Raw genomic sequence first — 20,719 nt, 5'->3', positions numbered from 1 at the left:
ACAACCTGCTCAAGAGAAAAAAAAAAATCACTAGAATAAAATTCAAAGAGTGCGAGAGAGTAGAAAATAAAAATCCAGATGTGAGGTAAAGGGTAATGGGTTACTGGGGCAAAAGTTTATGGAAGAGAAGATAAAAAACTGGATGGAGAGAGAGAGTTAACTATCGGGTGGAGGAAAACAAGATGAAGAGAGGGAAAAAAAAAAAAAAACTTAACAACAAACGACGCTGTGTGGGGTTTAGCATTGGCATGGCTTGTGCTGCAAGCTTGGGTCTTACATCATCCCCCCATTATGAAAATTTTATCCTCGGAATTTGTTTACAAGTTATCAAAACTCTCACCAAAAAGTCGTGGGTGCTTATCTCACATCTCTTCTTCAAGTTCCCAAGATGCGTCATTTGCAACTTGATTATTCCATAACACCTTAACCATAGGAATGGTTCGAGTCCATAATACATGTGCTTTATTTTCTAAGATTTGCATTGGTTCTTCAGCATAAATCAAATCTTCTTGAATTTGCAATGGCTCATAGTCAAGAATGTGAGTGGGGTCAGGGACATACTTCCTCCACATGGAAACATGAAATACATTATGCACCCCCACAAGAGAAGGTGGGAATGCTACCCTATAAGCCACCGGTCCAACCCAATCAAGAATCTCAAAGGACCCGATATATCTTGGGCTAAACTTGCCCTTTTTCCCAAACCTCATAACTCCTTTCATTGGTGTTATCCTCAAAATTACTTTGTTCTCGACCTCAAATTCTAACTCGCATTGGCGATTATCAGTATAACTTTTTTGCTGGCTTTGAGCTACTTTCATTCTAGCCTTATCTATATTCTCTGTGGTCTTCTAGATGATTTCTGGCCCGAAAATCTTCCTTTCACCCACTTCATCCCAAAATAATGGAGATTGGCACCTTCTTCCATACAATGCCTCGTAAGGTGCCATTCCAATACTAACCTGGAAGCTATTATTATAAACAAACTCGACTAATGGTAAATGTCATAGCCAAGTTCCCTTGAAATCCATCACACATGCCCTCAACATATCTTCTACGATCTGAATAGTCCTTTCTTACTGTCCATTTGTTTGAGGGTGAAAAGCAGTACTGAAGTTCAACTTAGTACCCATTGCCTCTTGTAAGCTTCGCCAAAACATGGAAGTGAATAGGGGGTCTCTATCCGCTACAATGGATACCGGTACCCGATGCAAGCTCACTATCTCCTGCACATAAAGTTCAACTAGCTTATCCAGCTTGTAAGAAACTTTAATAGGCACAAAACGAGCAGTCTTCGTTAAGCGGTCAACGATCACCCAAATAGCATCTTGTCCAATCAAAGTCCTTGGTAGGCCTAATACAAAATCCTGCTGTAATCTGAAGTGGCTGTAACAACCTTGTTGGTCTCTGATGCTCTGCCTTCACCTATTGACAAATTAGGCACTGTTCCACAAATTTGGCAATTTCTCTTTTCATATCAGTCCACCAAAAAGACTCTCTCAAGTCCCAATACATCTTGGTACTCCCTAGGTGAACTGTGCATAAAGAACAGTGTGCTTCCTCGAGAATTACCCTTTTTAGTTCTTCATTAGCTGGCACGCACAATCTACCTCTAAACCTCAAAGCTCCATCCTCGAAAATGCTAAAGTCAGATTTTTCTCCATTCCCAACTTCTTCTACTAGCTTCACCAACCCTGAATCCACTTTCTGAGCAGCTTTAATTCTATCTACCAAGGCTAGTTGCACAAACAAACTAGCCACAAAGGTACTTGTATCACTAGTGATGACCTCAATACTGACTCTTTCTAGATCCATTAACAACTGGTGTTGAGTGGTAAGGGCTGCAATTGCTGGTCCCATTATCTTCCTACTTAAGGGATCGGCTACAACATTGGCTTTGCCTAGATGATAATTGATGGTGCAGTCATAATCCTTCATCAGGTCAAGCCATCTTCTCTGCCTCATATTTAATTGCTACTGGGTGAAGAAATATTTCAAACTCTTGTGATCCGTAAACATTTCACACTTTTCACCATATAGATAGTGCCTCCATATCTTAAGTGCAAAAATGACTACAGCCAGTTCTAGATCATGCGTGGGATAATTTTGCTCATATTCTTTCAGTTGGCATGAGGCGTATGCTATAACCTTCCCATGTTGCATCAATACGTACCCCAATCCAAGCCTTGAAGCATCGTTGTGAACTACAAATCCCCCCCTTGCCGTGGGGACTATTAACACCGGAGTTACCACTAATCTCTGTTTTAACTCTTGGAAACTTTCCTCACACTTTGTTGTCCATTCAAACTTGTTATTCCTTCTGGTGAGTGCAGTGAGAGGAACTGCTATCTTGGAGAAGCCCTTAATGACTTGACAGTAATAACCTGCCAATCCCAAGAAACTTCTAACCTCATGAACATTCTTCGGTGCCGACCAATTTACTATTGCTTCCACTTTCCCTAGGTCCACTGAAATACCATCTTTTGAAACCACATGCCCCAGAAATGAGATTGAATCTAACCAAAATTCACACTTCTTCAATTTAGCAAATAACTTTTTCTCTCTGTGTCCCAAGTACCATCTTCAAATATTCTTCATGGAGTATATCAGTATGTCATCAATAAAGACAACCACAAACTTATCCAAAAATTTTTGGAACACCTTGTTCATCAAATCCATGAATACTGCTGGGGCATTAGTCAGGCCAAAAGGCATTACCAGAAACTCATAATGACCATAACGAGTCCTGAAAGTCGTCTTAGCCACATCTTCTGCCCTGATCCTCAATTGATGGTACCCAGATCGAAGATCAACCTTAGAAAATACCTGAGCACCTTGAAGCTGATCAAATAAATCATCTATATTGGGTAAATGGTACTTATTCTTTATTGTCACACAATTAAACTCTCTGTGATCAATTTACACTCTCATCAATTTGTCCTTCTTCTTCACAAAAAGAACGGGAGCTCCCCAAGGTGACACAATGGGCCTGATAAAACCATTGTCTAATAAATCTTGCAATTGCTCCTTAAGTTCCGCTAATTCAGACAGTGCCATCTAGTAAGGTGCTTTCGATAGGGGTGTCGTTTCTGGTACTAAATCAATAGCAAACTCTACCTCCCGCTCAGGTGGTAGTCCAGATAAATCTTCTGGGAAAACCTCTGGATATCACTTACAATAGGTATCTGCTCTAACTTCAACTCCTCTTTTGGTGCTTCTACCACACAGGCTAAGAACCCTTGACAACCATCACGTATCAATTTTCCAACCTGAACGGTAGATATGGTGGGCAAATGCAACCTCACTTTCGACCTTGTAAACTGAAATTCACTTTCTTTTAGGGGTCTAAACACCAATTCTTTTTTAAAACAATCAATACTAGCGTGGTAAGATGCCTACCAGTCCATACCCAAAATCACATGAAATCCAATCGTGTGAAACACTATTAAATTAGCTGGCATTAGTCTTCCTTCAATTGATAAAGGACACCCCGATAAAATCTTATCACAGACTACCGAATTTCCTGTTGGGGTCGAGACCACTAACTTGTGCTTCAACTTTTCAATTTCTAAAGTGCAAAATTTAGAATAAGCTATAGAAACGAAAGAATGTGTCGCTCCCAAACCAAATAACACGGTAGCGTTATTAGAAAACAAAGAAAGAGTACTTGTGATCATGCTTAGCATTATCCAACAAAATATTTGAAGTTTTAACGATAGCCAAAAAATTAATAACTTAAAACAAACCAAAGAAGTCATACTAGAAATCACATCACCCTTATCTTCAGCCTCTCCAGGCATTAATGCAAAGACTCGAGCAGGTACAGTAGGACGTTGATTACTACCGAGCAGTGTCCTCCAACCCTAGGTGGTGGTGATGGTAAAGGGGTTTTGTTGCTATCCAAATGTAACAGGCAGTCCTTAAGATAGTGGCCTTACTTTCCACAATGGAAACATAGGCATCCCTCTTCCTGCATTGTCCAGCGTGCAGTTGTTCACATTTTCTACAATGATATGGCTGTTGGTTGCCCTGAATTGGCCTCTTACCCGAGCTACTACCTTTGTTCCTCCTTTTCCACGATCCCTGGTCCATGCCAGAATGGTACCCAGATGTAGTAGTCCTCTTCCTTTGTTCATGCAGTATAGCGCTTCTTTGAAGGCTTCACTCAAATATTGTAGCTTTATTCACCAACTTTGAAAAGTTTCATATCTAAAAGCCTACCACTTGTTCATAAAGTTTTTCATTCAAGCCTTGCTCAAACTTACGACACTTCATTTCCACATCCAGAATTAGATATGCAGCAAAACGTGCCAACTCCATGAATCTAGCTGCATATTGGTGAATTGACATAGCTCCCTGGACCAAAGTGGCAAATTCCATAGCATTGTCATCTCTCATCGAGCTTGGAAAGAAGCACTCCAAAAAACCTGCTTGAAATGTGTCCATCTGACTATTTTTGTCCATTCAGCTTCTCTGATGATTCTTTGAGAAATCCACCATCTTTTCGCCTCTCTGGTCAGCTTAAAGGTGGCTTAAGCCACCTTCTGCTCATCTATGCAGGTCAGGACTCGCAAAATCTCCTCAATATCCTGAATCCAATCCTCCGCCAGAGTTGGCTCACCCCACCCATCAAAAGAAGAGGGTGCAACTGGTTGAATTGTTCCACAGTACAACTTCCTTCATTAAAATTGTGTTGGTGACCCGAGGGATTCTGCACGAGATCATTGATTAATTGGTGTGCAGCTGCTCTAAGTACCTCAAAAGCACTCAGGTTTGCTTCCCTTTCATTATCGGTCTCATTCAAATCGGACATACTTCGTTCCCGACGACGAGGTGGCATCCTGAAAACTTGGACCTTTAACAAATGTTTCAAAGATATAGAGTTTATTTAAACATACAACATAAAGAAAAGAAATAGCGGAACCCATAAAGTAAACATACATATATACTTATAATACTTTAGAGTTATACTAGTACCAATAAAATAACAGCAGAAAGGATCATGCAACATTAGTATAGCCCTCTCTCCAAAGTCTAAACCTTTAACCCCATCAATTCTTTGTATAAAATTCTCCAGAATCAAAACAAACCATAACTATCATGAAACCAACTCATAAACCTATATATTCTACACCTCAAAATCATTCTTAACATTTGAAAATTCTAACTCCTAAAATACCAACAAAATTCTTTTGTATCGTCCTCTCCAATCCACCATCAAATCTAAAAATAATTTTCAAAAATTTTTCTATGTTCCAAAATCTCACATACGATAGTCTACAGAAGCTCAAACTTGGCTCTGATACCAACTGTAACGCCTCAGTCACACAGTAGTATGAGAATTATTACCTGTCACTTATAAACTTACCTCTCATCAAATCTAAAATCTTCAAAGACTTCGAAAACAATAAACAATATCATATTTTCCACAATTAATGCATAATGATGTCCATATAGTCAATTCCATGAATAACATAAATCCAAGGGTCCACAATTTCCCATTAGTCCCAACAAAATAATTGAAAAATCCTTAAGTCTTACTAAATCCCAAAACAATAACAAATGTAAGGAACAACATAAAGTCCTTCTATTAAAGTACTCTAAAGTATCCAACACTCTATCCCCAATTTAGCCTTGTTCATAAATTTCTATTCTTGATCGCCTCAGCTAAACTATCCACATCATTTGAAAAATATTTGGAGATAAGGGAGTGAGTTATAAACAACTCAGTAAGCGAAGCACATATACTAGTGTGTACAACATGAGCATTTTCATGAAGTTTCATATGCAAGATAAAGAATCATTTCATTTTCTCGTGCAAATCTCAATGCATGTTATCAGGAAAGAAAAAAAAAAACAGAGTCACCTTTCAATCTTTTCATTTTCATAATAAAATAATTGTTCATATTCAAAAACACTTTGGCATAACATAACTGAAAATTCTCATCTTATCATATCATATCGTATCAAATACTATGTTTAACCCCCATGGTAGGGTTGTGCTATTCCCGATGGCCAAACCAGGCATAATCATATTGTGAAACTTTTCCTTTTTCAATATCGGAGCCTCGAGTGTGCACACAGGAAATAACACATAAAAGACCACTTTGCTTTCAAAGTGGGTGCAGTCATATCATATCATATCATTTCATGTCGGTACCAAACATATCACGTGAACCAATATCATCATATCAAAACCATATTCAGAATTAGAATAATAACAGATAAGTATGCCAAAGGTTTTTCCTATTCATATCATATCAAATCACATATGGAATACATTCCTATCATTTTCAAATGATCAATAACAGATCCAAAACATTTCATATCACATGAACAAAAAATAACAAATATCATATTCGCTCTTTTTCACATTTTAGAACATGTCAAATATTGTTTATGTCTACATTTTTCATGTCAAAAAACATTTTCTCTTTCATATAGATTTCATGAGTGAATACAGAACATATAACTGAGGTTATTTTCACGTTTTCTTTTCAAAACATAACATGCACATTTTACAAACCAATCTCAGTTTATTTTTTTTATGCAAATCTAGCATAAGAACCCGGCCCGCTTACCTGTCTCCCGCAGCATATTATCTAAGTCTTGAAATCGACCACTAAAAGTCTCGTCACCTATTCATAAAATATATACTAAGTATTAATAACCAGCAATACAAATGTTTAACTACCAAAACCAACGTCAAAAACTTAAATAATCAATATATTAACCCCAAAACAGCAGCCTAAAACTCAAGATAACCACCAAAAACTCAACCAAAACAGCAATACACCACAAACTTCCCTTCATTCCCAACTCCAGAAAACTATCCCAAACTTCTTAATTTTAACCGGCACCCAACAAGATTCACCACTATTTATTCTCAAATAAAAATCTAGCCCAGCAATATTCAATCATCTTTCACCCGTACTCAGTGAAAAACAAAGGTTTGCTACCACATATCGCATGTAAAAAGTTTTATTCAATAGAGTTTATACTAAAACATGGAATTCATCAAATAAAGAAAAAGAAAGAGAACAAAGCTTACTATTGAGAGGGTCACGGCAACCTCAAAAATTATAACTTTGAGATTTGAGGATTTAGAATTTACACCTAAAAAATGATTTTCGGTACTATGAGAAAGAGATTAAAAGAAAAATCACATGGACATGAAAATCATAGCATTTTAACACACTTTTCAACAGTCTATATCTGAAACTTGCAACACCCAAAAACAAATCACCAAGAAGAAAGAAGGAAAAAAAAAATCTGGAATTGATGAGAAAGCATGAATTTCACGTCTAGAATCAAGATTACTCTGAACAATTTTCATAGGAGAGTGAAACCGTGGGGTATCTGAAACCAAAAGAAAGAGGGAGCAAGAGAAAAGTGGAACTAGGAGGAGGAAAAAAAATGATTACCTTGATCGGTTTAGCAACCTGTGCAAAAGGAAAAAAAAAATCACCAAAAAAAAAAAAACAAACAGAGAGTGCGTTAGGGGAAGCGAGAGAGTAGGAAAAAAAATCCAAATGTGAGGTAAGGGTAATGTGTTTTTGGGGCAAAAGTTTATCAAAGAGAAATAAAAAGAAAACTAAATGGAGAGAGAGAGAGAGAGAGAGAGTTAACTGTCGGGTGGAGAAAAATAGGATGAAGAGAGAGAAAAAAAAAAACTTACCAACAAACGACACCATGTGGGGTTTAGCATGGGCCTGGCATGTGCAGTAGGCATGGGTCTTACAATGTGAATTTGGTTTATGATTATACAATTGTGTTATTTATTATATTGAACTCAAGTGTTAAATCGATAAAATATCTACATTTGTGTTTGATTTGATTACATGGACGGCAAGGTTTTTCTTGTAAACATGTTAATTGAATTAACTAATTGTTTTTTAGAAAGTGTTATTAGTGTCAATTTGAATCTTGGAGGTTTGTATATATTTTTTTGGCTTCTATTAGACAACTTTTTATGCTCACTTTTGGCTCAACCTCATCTTTTTTTACTTTTACAATTATTATTTTTTTCTAAATTCTTCCAGTATTTGCCACGAAGACAACTCGTGGCAAATACTTTCACTACAACAGAATTCATTTTTGCCGGCGATTTAAAAGCGCCGGTAAAACCACAAAAATCGCCGCTATATCTATATACCAGCGATTATCTACTCGCCGGATAATCGCCGGTATTATTCAGCCATTTCCTCTATACAGCAGCGAAGATCAAAAATCGCCGTCTTATACATGATCTTTCCCGGCGATTTTCTAATCGCCGGAATATAATTTCAAAATATAAAAGTAAATGCCGGCGATAAATAAATCGCCGTAAAATCCTTTCCCGGCGATTTATAAAACGCCGGTAAAGAAATGATAAACGGGAATTCATTAACCGGCGTTTGGAAAATCGCTGGTAAATTATTTACCAGCGTTTAGAAAATCGCTGGTAAATTATTTACCAGCGTTTAGAAAATCGCTGGTAAATTAGTTACCGGCGTTTGTGAGTTCGCTGGTAATTTATTCAGCGGCGATTCATAAATCGCCGGAAATTTAATACCCGGCGTTTAGGTACTCGCTGGTAAATTTATTCTCCGGCGTTTTTGTAATCGCCGATAAGTTATATAGCGGCGTTTCATAAATCGCTGGAATTATGAAACGCCGGAGAATTATTTACCGGCGTTTATGTAATCGCTGGCAATTAATTAACCGGCGATTTAATAAACGCCGGCAAATAGCAACACTGCCATTAAATTAGGTTCCAGCGTTTTCCCCATCGTCGTGGTGTAATATAGCAGCGATTTTTAAATCGCCGGTAAAGAATATAACGGCCATTTCATTATATTCCAGCGATTTGAAAATCGCCGGAATGGGAATTACAGCATATTTTTATAATTTTTTTTATGGTGTTTTGTAAGTTTTTGGCGGCGATTGAAAAATCGCTGGAAAATCCTAAGAAGTCCAAATTTTAATAACCCAATATTCCTACATGGGTCTCATTTAAATGAGACCAATGAGTTCTCATTTAAATGAGACATTATTTTAGGAATCAATTTTTGCTATCTACATGTATTTGTGGAGTTATAAAAAATGAAATCTCTACTTTGTTGCAGTTATATTATTTTATAGCTAGTTTACATCTAGAATTCTTGATTTCTGTACCTCATTTGTACCACAGTAATCTTGATTACACTGTTTTACATCCTGAAGGTGATATTTTCAGTCTAATAGAAACATGACTATTATATGAGCCACGCTAGTGTGTTAATTTTGACATGCACACAGATCTATTTATTTAGTCTATGTTTATATTTAATCATAGGGTATATTTCTCAAACTCGACAATTCTGTGGAGTCCCATGTCTAGAGATTTTGAAAATGAAGGGTCATGTGACTAATCATGCCAATAAGCAAGATTAACACTCAAATCCAACTTGATTGAGTGCCTATGGCTTCCAGCCATTTAGGTCCCTCCTATTCAATTTTCAGTAGATAGGATTCAGACTATGGTTTAAATCAAATAGAGAGGTGGTTGCATCCGATTGCCCTCCTCTTCTATCTTAGAAAAAAGGCAAATTTAATTGTATGACATGATAATGATAATTGATAGGATACAAGTGACACTGATTGAACTTAATTATTTGTCATAATTAATATGAGTCCCAGAAAGTTACAAATTTGACTAGCCCATGAATTTGTGCCTATCAATATTAAGATGGTAATCTAAATAAACAAAAACACCAAGGGTTAACTGTTTCAATAATTTATTATTGTTACTATTATTAGCTATCTACAATAATGAGTTTAGACCTTACTAAGTAGGAATTTATGTGATGACTTGGAATAAATGCTCCTAATTAGATCTCACATTGGACTAAAATACCCATGTTACAGATACTGATCAGCCTAACAACATAGCAAATTAGAGAGAAATAACCCTACAATAGACAGCAAATTAGAGAGAAATAACCTAACAACATAGCAAAATAGAGAGAAATAACCCAACAACATTATCCATAATCCTTAAAGTAACTATGTGCAAGGACCACATGAGCACAGTTCAAGGGTCCAACTCTGAGAAATGTTGCATACCACCGGATACCCCTAAATGGCAATTTATCAAGCACTTGAGGTGCATTATTCACCCTTTCATCCAAATTATCACCAACGGGTAAGAAAGAGATTCTGGCCACTTAATAACCAACCAACAAACACTAGTTATCCTAGTGGCTTCAAACTCAACAATTTCCAGCAGCCCCCCAAGTGAAGTCACGAGGAACTTAGGCTCACATGAATCGGCAAGAGGCACAAAAATGTGATCAGAAAAACAAAAACACCAGAAAACAAGAAAAGAAATTGCAAACCCTAAAAGAAGTGGCAGTGAGCAGAAGTCCAAAGAAGAAGCCACAACACAAAAACGGGAATAACCTTTCATCTGTTGTGAGGAGAAACGACTGGCCTTCTTCCTCGGCAGCCGGCATGTAGCATCCAGGGACTGAAATGTCAGTGGAATTTTGGAGACAGTGAAACAGGGGAATCAACAGAACGGGAAGGAGATCACCGGTGTGGGTCAACGAGAAGTGAAAAAAGGGCTACCAATGAGGCGGGGTTTCAGTCGGGGGAGGTTGCCGGGGGGGATTTTGGTCACTGCTTCCTCCACTTCGATATTCCGGAGATGGTCGAGCGATGGTCAGGGCGGGGGAAATAATTTGGGGGGAAAGAGTTTTGGCGCCCTGGGTTTGTATCCCGACAATTAATGAAAATATGGATGTTGCGGCGTAGAATGTCGTTGTAATATAGTTTTTTAGTCGCCGCTGAAAAGGTTAAATTAGATGGCGCCAGGTTATTTGTAGAATTCCCCGGCGAGTTTATAATCGCAGGCAAAAACAACATATAGCAGCGTTTGATATTGCGGCGATTATAAAATCGCCGGTAAAACTACGATTTCTTGTAGTGTTTTTTCTTTTTTGGCTGGGAGAAAATTATTCTCACAAATCTTCTAGTGGGTAATACTAATACCCACCAGTTCCACAAGCATAAACAAAAATAGAAGTGCTTTTGCAATGAGCTACATTGGCTCCTGCCGCGAAATGTGTCGTGGGAAAACATAATTATTGGCCATGAATTAAACCTTTCTTGGGCTATAGTACTTTTTTCGGTGAGTTTTACCTCATGAGCTGCCTGCGACAACAATTTGTGAGAATAGAGTTGTTCCCACAAAAAATTTGCTTTTTGCCATGAATCACCTCCTTGGAAAAAGGCGGTATTTCTTGTAGGCACGTTACTTACATGACACCGTTAAACTCGAATAACACATCCCTATTAGCGTCTCCTACCATAGAAGCAACAAATATCCTAAACTATCCACCAGTACCATTCCTAGAAGCACGAACAACCGATTCTTTCGATTGTTTCAGAGTTGTAAATCAACCCACCACGAAACTGCGATCTTGTAAATCAGAGTCTGAAGGAAGTAGGAATCCTAGACAGTTAGAAACCAAACTCATCTATTATGAACCAAGTCAGTTCTATGGATCAATTCCTTTCTGGAGGTCAGTTTCTCCCTTCCGACTTCCTCTCCTCCCCGTTTCTACTTTCCTTCACGTCTCGCAAACTCCCTCTCAAATTCTCTCATTCCCCACAACTGCTCTCCGTGCCCCACTCAGTTAAATTTTCTCATTTTGCTCTCTCCACGTCTCGTTTTCTTCCTCTCCCTCTATCAGTTTCTCCTCTTGTTTTTCCTCTACCTCTCTCTATTTCTTGTTTGCCCAACCGCCCTCCAGCCGAACTCTCTCTTCCTCCCTGTGAATCTTGCTTCCCATGCAAGCCCCACCTCAGCTTATCCATCGATCGGCAGTAACCCCGGATCATCGAACTCCACCCTCTCACGCCGAAACCAAACACCCAGTGGCCCCGCTTGAAGACCCAATACCAACAAACCCAGCCACCGTGATCTGCCCGACGGACTTGCGCCGACCACCGTAAGACAACCCCCGTCTTAGCCACAAGTTCAACACAACCACCGTTGCACCGTAGCCCATCCCTCCACCGTAAACGACCATCACCAAAGCCCAAATCCTCACCGTGCGCCACCTTCTCCTTCACCACCTCAGCTGCAGTAACAAGCTGTTACCGTGAGAACGTTCCGCTCATACGTGAAGTTCAGCAAACCCGCGCAACCATTGCACCACGTCTGGCCACCATCGCCTGACCGCAAACGTCCGCCCAGCTTCACCAAAATTGTCACCTCAGCCACCGTGTGATAGCCTACAGCCCAACTCCATGCACGTACGTCCCCCTCCATTGACAGCCAAAACTTTCTGCTTGGCCACCATATGCACCTCTGTTTTTACGTCTTAAAAACAGAGCACTGCCAAAGAAAGCAAGACCCCACGTCCCTCCATTGACAACCACCGTTTCTCGCCGGAAACGCCCACAAGACACGGCCGCAGCTTGGTCGTGCTACCCCCGGGACCACCGTACGTAAGTCCCTCTCTCTCACCACGTTTTCTCTCCTCTCCGTCTCTCACTCTCTCTCTCACCACGCTCTGTCTCTCTCTCTCTCACCTCACAGCTTCACCGCCACGCAGCGGAGGCCACGGCCAACAGGAAGGCCCGTCATCCCAGATTCGCCGATCTGCTCCCTATCCGTCACGAGTTGCACTCTCTCGCGGTGAGCATAATCTCTGTCGCACTGTTTTATGGTTGTAATTTTTGTAAAGTTCAACTCTGCTAAAGAGCCCGTATATGCATTTTGAGAAATACTAAGCCACACATGGCTTTTCCCGACTTAAAATCCCGCCTGTGCTTTCTTTCTTTCTTTTTTATTTTTTTATTTTTATTATATATATATATACTAGATGGGAGCAACGTGCAAAGCACGTTTGTCTAATTTTATGAAATGATTATTTGTAAAAAATAATATATATTTTATAAAAATTATTGATGTCACTTAATAATTTAAGGCATATTAGAGAAAATAAAAAAATTAGATCAAAATATCATATAATCCAATACATGTTTATAACATCTATAATTTTAGCAAAGATGTATACGAAAAATTTAATAAAAGTCTAACATAAACGGTAGTTCAAAATATGTGTCGTTTGATATTTGTATTATTATTCATCAATTTATGTCATCCTGTAGACGATCAATAGAGACAACATTGAAATTCTTATTTTTCTGTTGGTTGAGTTGATCAGAGACAACATAAAGTTAAAACATAATCTTTTTATAAAATTTGTAGTATAATATTTTCTATATATAGCATATATATAAATCCTAAAATATATTTTGAAGTTGTTGGCCGAATTTACTCTTTCTTGATTAGCTCAAGGATCACGGCCTTTGTCACGTACCCATCATAGCAAGCCTACGTGTGGAATATGACTTAGCGGAAGTTACGTCCTACTACCACGGGAAAAGAAAAAACACTTTGATTAAACACACTTGTATTATATATTATATGAGATTTTTAAATTTGAAATATTCAATAATCTGAGTTAATGAAACGTATAATACACGTATATTATACTTAGAGATTTACGTCTTATGCACCTAATACACGTGTATATGTTATGGAAAATGAGAAAAATATAATAACTAATCTTTAATTACTTATTATTATATAAACTATTAAGTATTATTATTATTGTGATTAATAAATCATATAACAATATTAAATGCTATCTCTCTCAATATTTATGTCTTCATTTTATATGTCAAACCGTTAAAACAAACGGTGTTAACTTTAACGGAAAAATAAGAAAAACCGTTAAAACAAGATTTTCCGTTTTATACACACTTTTTATATATAGAATATATATGTATATAAAACTTAGTACTTAAAGAAGTGTCGTTTAATAATGTTGTGACTATTCTTTTCAAATTATAAATCATTAAAAAATACATAAAACAAAAAGCAAAAAATTAAAAATTAAAAATTGCCTTGGCTAGATCCAGTCGGGATTCCCCCATGTGTGGCTGAAGAGTCACTCTATGCTTCTATCTCTAAAAACGGCAATACTTCTTTAAACACTTCATTGAGAAAATCAACAGGTTTCCTTGAGTAGTAGATTCTTTGAGAGAGATGGAGGTTGGTAATCCTATAGAAGAAAAAAGGTCAAGAGAGGAATATCATGGAGATCAAGAAATATTAGAAGAACAAAAAGATGACATATCCAAAGGTATGGACATGTTATCTAGCAAAACGTTGGCTATTCGTGACTTTTTCGATTTAGAGGCCAGTAGATCATTCACCACAAACCAAGGCTCATATCCGGTAATTTACTTTTTCTGTTTTAATTTCCTCTATTTTTTTTTAGGTTTTTATTTTCATATTTGCATGTTATAGTCATTATTTTTCAATTTTCTACATATATGAGATATAAGACATTTGATTGATTGCAGGTTGATGGTTGGAAAACAATCATGCAGTTAGCATTTCAAAGTATCGGTGTCGTATATGGTGATTTGGGCACTTCGCCTTTGTATGTGTTACCGGGCATATTCCCTACTGGGATTAAGCACAATGATGATATACTTGGAGTGTTGTCTCTTATTTTTTACTCGCTCATGTTAATCACTTTGATCAAGTACGTTTTCATTGTGCTAGCGGCCAACGATAATGGTGATGGTAATATTCTACATATGCTTATCATCATCAATGTTTTCATTTATTTTCCTCTTTGACGGTAGCATGATCTTTTAGGTATAGGATGCATGCGTTTCATTCCCTAGTGGAGATAAATTCCATTATTTTAATTCTTTTTTAATTTTCCTAGCTACTCCTAAAAACTCATCCAATAAGGTTACAATCACATCTACCTACCACCACCTTCCTAGCAAAATCTCTAATGATTGTGATTTTCTTGTATATATATTCATGTATATAGTCAAAGCTATTAAAATTATATTGGATTGGCATCCATTGAAAGGTAATATCAATGATCACATGATTTGGCCTGTGATTTATTTTTTGTAATAGTATTCCTATAACCACAAAGATATGTCATACTTATAAGTCCATAAACTGACATGACTTCATGTGATATATTATATCTATTTTAAAATAAAAATAACACTATAATCTGAAGTGTCATATCGAACCACGTCAATTTGTGAATATTTTTATGAACTCACTTATTCTTAATATATAATCTAAAGTTGGTCCAAGGTGAGAGTACTTAATAACATAACTAATCACCCCCATGCATGCATAATATTCCAATCTGCGAGTTTTAATTATTTAGTGTCTACAGGCACCAATTAGTCAAATAGTCACGAGATTTAATTGCTCAATAAATTAATATAAGCTTCCCCACATGAGGCTTTTATATTATATATGTCTATACATAAATATATATATATATATATATATATGTTATAATCAACGTATGTAATCACCATATTTTTTGTTCATTAATTCATCAATGTTCTCATTGTCAAAGTTTTTTCTTTTAATTAACATTTTGAAAATCAAACATAGGAGGAATGTTTGCTTTGTATTCTCTCCTGTGCCGCCATGCCAAGTTAAGTTTGGCATCTAACCAACAGGCTGAAGACAAAGAAGTGTCCAACTACCGACTAGATGTGCCAAATCGACGGCTCAAGAGGGCATCCTTTGTAAAGTCTATGCTTGAAAATAACCAAACCATAAAGTTCTTCTTATTGTTCATGACCATGCTTGGCACTTCCATGGTTCTTGGAGATGGAATCCTTACACCATGCATCTCAGGTAATACGATAGCTAGAGGGCAACTAATTTTGTATCTACTACTTTATTTTTAATCAGTTTATTCATCAATATGTGATAACAATATATATCATGATGTCCTTCATGCAGTGTTGTCAGCGGTGGGAGGAGTTAAGGAAGCTGCTAGTGGTCTAACTGATAATATGATCATGTGGATTTCAGTGGGAATCTTGATTGCTTTGTTCCAAATTCAAAGGTTTGGGACAGATAAAATCGGCTACAGTTTCGCTCCAATACTTACAATTTGGTTCCTTTCCATTGGAAGTGTTGGCTTGTACAACTTCTTTAAGTATGATCCTGAGGTTATCAAGGCAATTAATCCAATGTATATCATTCAATACTTCAAAAGGAATAAGAAGGATGCATGGATTTCTCTTGGAGGCGTCATCCTATGCCTAACAGGTGCGTACTATGCAGTATTAACTGACTTTTTTTGTTGTAGTCATAAGATGACATAGGTATTGTTTCAAGTTTCAAGCCTAGAAAACATGTGATTTATAAGTAAGGTAACTAGAATTATTTCTGACAGACATCAAAGTTTATATTTGACATGATCAAACTCAAATGTGTATGTAATCTCAAGTTCAATAAATTTCTAGTCAATAAATTACTAGCTGAAACTTTACTTGAAGTAATTTTTCATTAAACTTGCTATATTAAAAAAAATATGGTTGTACCAAAACATGATACTAATTTTGTTGATCATCTTATTTGCCCAACCTTGCCTTTACTCATAAATCAAGTTTGGTCAAACAATATTAGGTTCTGAAGCCCTCTTTGCTGATCTTGGTCACTTCAGTGTTCGCTCAATCCATATAAGCTCATGCACTATAGTTTTTCCATCTGTTGTTCTTGCTTACTTTGGCCAAGCTTCCTATCTCCGCCAACACAGTCAAGATGCTAGCAATGCCTTCTATAGTTCAGTTCCAAGTACATCACTTGGCCTTACAACAAATTTTTTTTCTAAATTTGTTGTTGATGTTGCCTTTTTTCTACTTAATTTGACTAACTATCTCTTGTAAATATGCAGAACCTATATACTGGCTAATGTTTGTTGTCGCTGTAATGGCAGCCATCATTGCTAGTCAGTCCTTGATCTCAGCTTCCTTCTCCATCATCCAACAGTCATTAGCATTGGGTTGTTTCCCAAGGGTTAAGGTAGTGCACACTTCCTCTAAATACAAAGGACAAGTCTATGTACCCGAGATCAACACTATTCTCATGTTGGCTTGTGTGGGTGTCACTCTTGGCTTCAAAAACACATTGAAGATCGGTAACGCTTATGGTAAACACAACAGATGATCTTTCTTCTTAACACTTCAAGTTTAGCTGTCATCTTTTGTATGCATGCAATTTTTGAATATTTCTAATGGATTGTCAAAACTATATAAATTGCTAATTCTATATTGAAGCCATTTTCACTGTTTTTGTTATGTTCATAGGAATCGCCGTGGCGTTCGTATTTACGATTACATCTACATTTCTTGTCCTTGTGATGGTAATTATATGGAAGACAAACCTGTACTTGATAGTCATTTATGCCCTATCTATATGGCTCTTGGAACTCCTATTCTTGAGCTCAGTACTCTACAAATCTATCGATGGAGGGTATCTTCCTTTGTTATTTGCCTTGGTTACGATGACAATTATGTATTTATGGAATTATGGCTACCGCAAGAAGTACAGTTATGAGCTTGATAACAAAGTCTCTCCAGTAAAATTAGTTGAGATAGCTTCTGAAACTAGCATCCACCGGATCCCAGGTCTTGCACTGTTTTACACAGAGCTTGTCCAAGGCATTTCCCCAATCTTCACACATTATGTAGCCAATGTCCCAGCTCTACACTTAGTTCTTGTCTTTATCTCGATCAAATCCCTACCCATTAGCACAGTGCCTCTGGAAGACCGATTTTTGTTCAAAAGAGTGGAGCCTCGTGAGCTAAGCATTTTTCGATGTATTGTGCGGTATGGATACAAGGATGCAAGAACAGAGTGGGAGTCATTTAAGGAGATGTTGATAATTCGGTTGAAGTATTTCATAAGAAAAGATGTGTTCATGTCTAGGCTGCCAGGCACTACAAATATGGCTTCATATGAATCAGATGATAAAGAAGTTTCAAGGCTGAGTACTGAAGAGATAGCTCAAATGGAAGTAGAGAAAGTGGATGAAGCTCTGAATGTTGGGGATATTGTTCATCTGATGGGTGAAAGTGAGGTGGTTGCTTCAAAGGGCTCAAGCTTCTTGAAGAAATTAGTTATAAACTACGCCTATAATTGGTTGCGAAGAAGTGTGAGGCAAGTTGATGAAATCTTTATGATTCCTCGCAAGCGACTTCTCAAAGTGGGGATGACTTATGATGTCTAATAGTAGAGTTTTGATCAATTCAATGTGGTTTTCCTCTTTCTATTTTGTTAATTAGACTTCTCATGTGAAGGATATTTTTACAGCTTTAGGAGTAAAAAGTGGATTGAATAAAGGGGATTATGCACAGAGTACCATCAATTTTTGCAGAGGGTATCATCTACTACTGCTTCATCTCACTTTCTCTGAATTATATGGAATTCAATCATAAAGATCTAATAAAAAAGAACCAAGAGACATATCAGGAATTTTGTTGCAAACCAATTTTAGATTTGGAAATTGCTCTGATAGTCTGATGGCCATGCAGCAAGGTTACACCTACATTTACATATATAAAGAACAAATGAACAATCCAAGTGTTTAATTCAATTCAAAGAAGCAAAGAAAATTAATTCCATTTAGGGAGGAAAAATCAATCTCAAAGAGTAACTTACTAATAAGAAAGTCCAACCAGCACTTTAAGTTCCAAAAAAATTTATGTACTTTAAATTAAAACAACCATCTTATGACAGGAGGGTCATTATGATCCAACAGTACAGTACCTCTCCAACTAATTTTAATATTCATAATTCAAAACATATCTATTCAATCAAATTGGGATCACAGAATTATAGTGCTCCCACAGGCCAAATGCATGCCTTTGGTATGATAGCATGATACTTGAATCTAATAAACCATTCCCACAATCTGATATGTACTCCTTCCCCATCTCTACTATGTCAGGGCATGGCCTATATCATGGTGCGGTTTATAAGGCAGGGAGTTAAAGCACCGAGCTCTCCTTATCATATCTCAAATCTGATATGTACTCCTTCCCCACGCTGCTGTTGACTCCACTTATTTGCAGTAATTCTCAAATCTCTCTGCCAGTGAATTATGAGAATCTCCTTCTACTGCATTATCTAAGAGGAGAAATGGAAGGAAATCAGTTGCATGATTCCTCATACATACATATATATATATATATATATATATATGAAGATAAACCAGCAGATAGAAGGGCAAATTAATTGGTCCCCAACAGCTCGGTCAAGACAGTGCCCATCCAGCTTTATTTTACAACCATAGCAAGAGGTTCAAGCTTTCTTTTGAGTTTCTCATTTTCAATTAGTAGTACGTATCTACCTCTGTGTGCCAACCCTTGATCAATACAATTGGGAAACATGCACGCTGAGAAAAAGTATATAAACTCGATCGAGAGGTTAGGTGGGACTATTGAAGATCATGGCCTCATGTATGTCGATCAGCTTGCATGAGAAGAGAGGGCGGTCAAATGCGCAGATTTGCCTCTAACCAGACCTCCATGCCATGTATGCATGCCGGCCGGCAATAGAGGCTTGGTTTTCAACGTGGATTGCCCGGTCTTGCCTGCAGCCTCTCTATCATAGAGGCAGATAAATGTGTCTGCCTATGAGTGAGTGCGACTTTGGAGGATGCTACTGATGACTCGTGACTTTAATACCTGGAGGTAGTTATTGATGGTGAAAATCTATGGTAGTCTTTTTGGGTAGTAGAGAGCACAGGGAGCAAGGGGTACATTACTATAATTGTTGTTGTTTTTTTTTTTTTTTTAATTGTTGGTAAACAATAGCTGGGTACATTATGATCAATAAGAAATTCAACAGATCCTTGATTCACGACGTGCATGAAAGACAAGCTACGATTGAACGTTAACGTTCAATCGTATAGAAAGATGCAGCCTGTTGCATCTACTCGTGTACGTGGTTAATTTGTTTGGAATATTTGTTTGGAATATTTTGAACACTAACTTCACGCCTATAGAAAGATGCAGCCTGTTGCATGACAAATATAATTTAATACATACACGTGTGTAGTATGTGTATATAAATAAATGTGTATATATATATATCAATAGCAAGCATCGAGTCATCTTGTATTATCCAACGACTTGCTTATAAACCTCGTGACGTGAAAACTTGAAATACTTTGAATATTTAGAAATCATCTCACTGAGAAAACACTTTGATAGCAATAATATATTGAGATTAATACGACCCGGAACAATAATAAAAACCAAGCTTTGATAACAATAATAGATTTCCCCGGAACAAAGCTATTATCAAAGTGTAAATTATTGAGATTTCCGGCGTTTAAATTTTTCGCCGGTAATAATATATAGCTTTGGTAGCATTTATAACAACGCTGCCAAGAAAGCAATTATGCGCCAGGAAATAGTTTCCCGACATTTATATTGTTACGCCGGTAATAATATATGTTTTTGGTGACGTTTAAACAAATGTCAATAATTTATTAATTATACGTTGATATATTAACCATGTTTGCCGGAGTTTTTAATATACCATCGGTAATAATATATAGCATCAGTAGCGTTTCATAAAACGCCAACAATTGATAGAGTTTACGCCAATAAAATATTGAGTTTTTCGCCGTTTATATCATTTGAACAAATGCCGGCCATTGATTAATTTTATGCTGGTAAATAAATAGTCTTCAGGCATTTATATTGTTATGCAGGTAATAATTATATAGCATTAGCGGTTTTTACCAAATGCTGAAAATTGATCAATGAAACGCCGATAATTGATAAATGTGCCGAAGTTTATATTGTGACACCAGTAATAATA

The 20,719-nt window shown here is 37.1% G+C and overlaps 3 protein-coding genes across 6 annotated transcripts; 1 reads left to right on the top strand and 2 right to left on the bottom strand.

Moving 5' to 3' along the window:
- Positions 1-362: 362 nt before the first annotated feature.
- LOC122298818 lies at positions 363-821 on the bottom strand. Its single transcript, XM_043108671.1, has one exon. It carries the CDS (start codon positions 819-821, stop codon positions 363-365), a length of 459 nt encoding a protein of 152 aa, XP_042964605.1.
- A 255-nt stretch (positions 822-1,076) lies between these two features.
- On the bottom strand, positions 1,077-1,965 carry LOC122298817. The gene is made up of 2 exons (XM_043108670.1): positions 1,573-1,965; positions 1,077-1,415 (listed from the first exon to the last, which is right to left on the bottom strand). The coding sequence occupies exons 1-2, from the start codon at positions 1,963-1,965 to the stop codon at positions 1,077-1,079; spliced, it is 732 nt and encodes a 243-aa protein (XP_042964604.1).
- A 9,598-nt stretch (positions 1,966-11,563) lies between these two features.
- On the top strand, positions 11,564-18,262 carry LOC122298655 (potassium transporter 5-like). 4 transcript variants are annotated; one of them, XM_043108504.1, is made up of 9 exons: positions 11,642-12,473; positions 12,569-12,667; positions 14,056-14,278; positions 14,407-14,632; positions 15,485-15,733; positions 15,842-16,153; positions 16,514-16,681; positions 16,782-17,036; positions 17,194-18,262. In XM_043108504.1, the coding sequence occupies exons 3-9, from the start codon at positions 14,087-14,089 to the stop codon at positions 18,114-18,116; spliced, it is 2,325 nt and encodes a 774-aa protein (XP_042964438.1). In that variant the 5' UTR covers positions 11,642-12,473; positions 12,569-12,667; positions 14,056-14,086; the 3' UTR covers positions 18,117-18,262. The 4 variants fall into 4 exon arrangements, with proteins under 4 accessions (XP_042964440.1, XP_042964439.1, XP_042964438.1 ...); XM_043108503.1 differs by having other exon boundaries at positions 11,642-12,477; XM_043108506.1 differs by lacking the exon at positions 16,514-16,681 and having other exon boundaries at positions 11,564-12,477; positions 16,824-17,036.
- Positions 18,263-20,719: the final 2,457 nt, after the last annotated feature.

This window comes from Carya illinoinensis, chromosome 16 (genome assembly GCF_018687715.1).
Source record: "Carya illinoinensis cultivar Pawnee chromosome 16, C.illinoinensisPawnee_v1, whole genome shotgun sequence".
NCBI lineage: Eukaryota > Viridiplantae > Streptophyta > Magnoliopsida > Fagales > Juglandaceae > Carya > Carya illinoinensis.
This window is presented reverse-complemented; position numbering and strand designations above follow the sequence as displayed.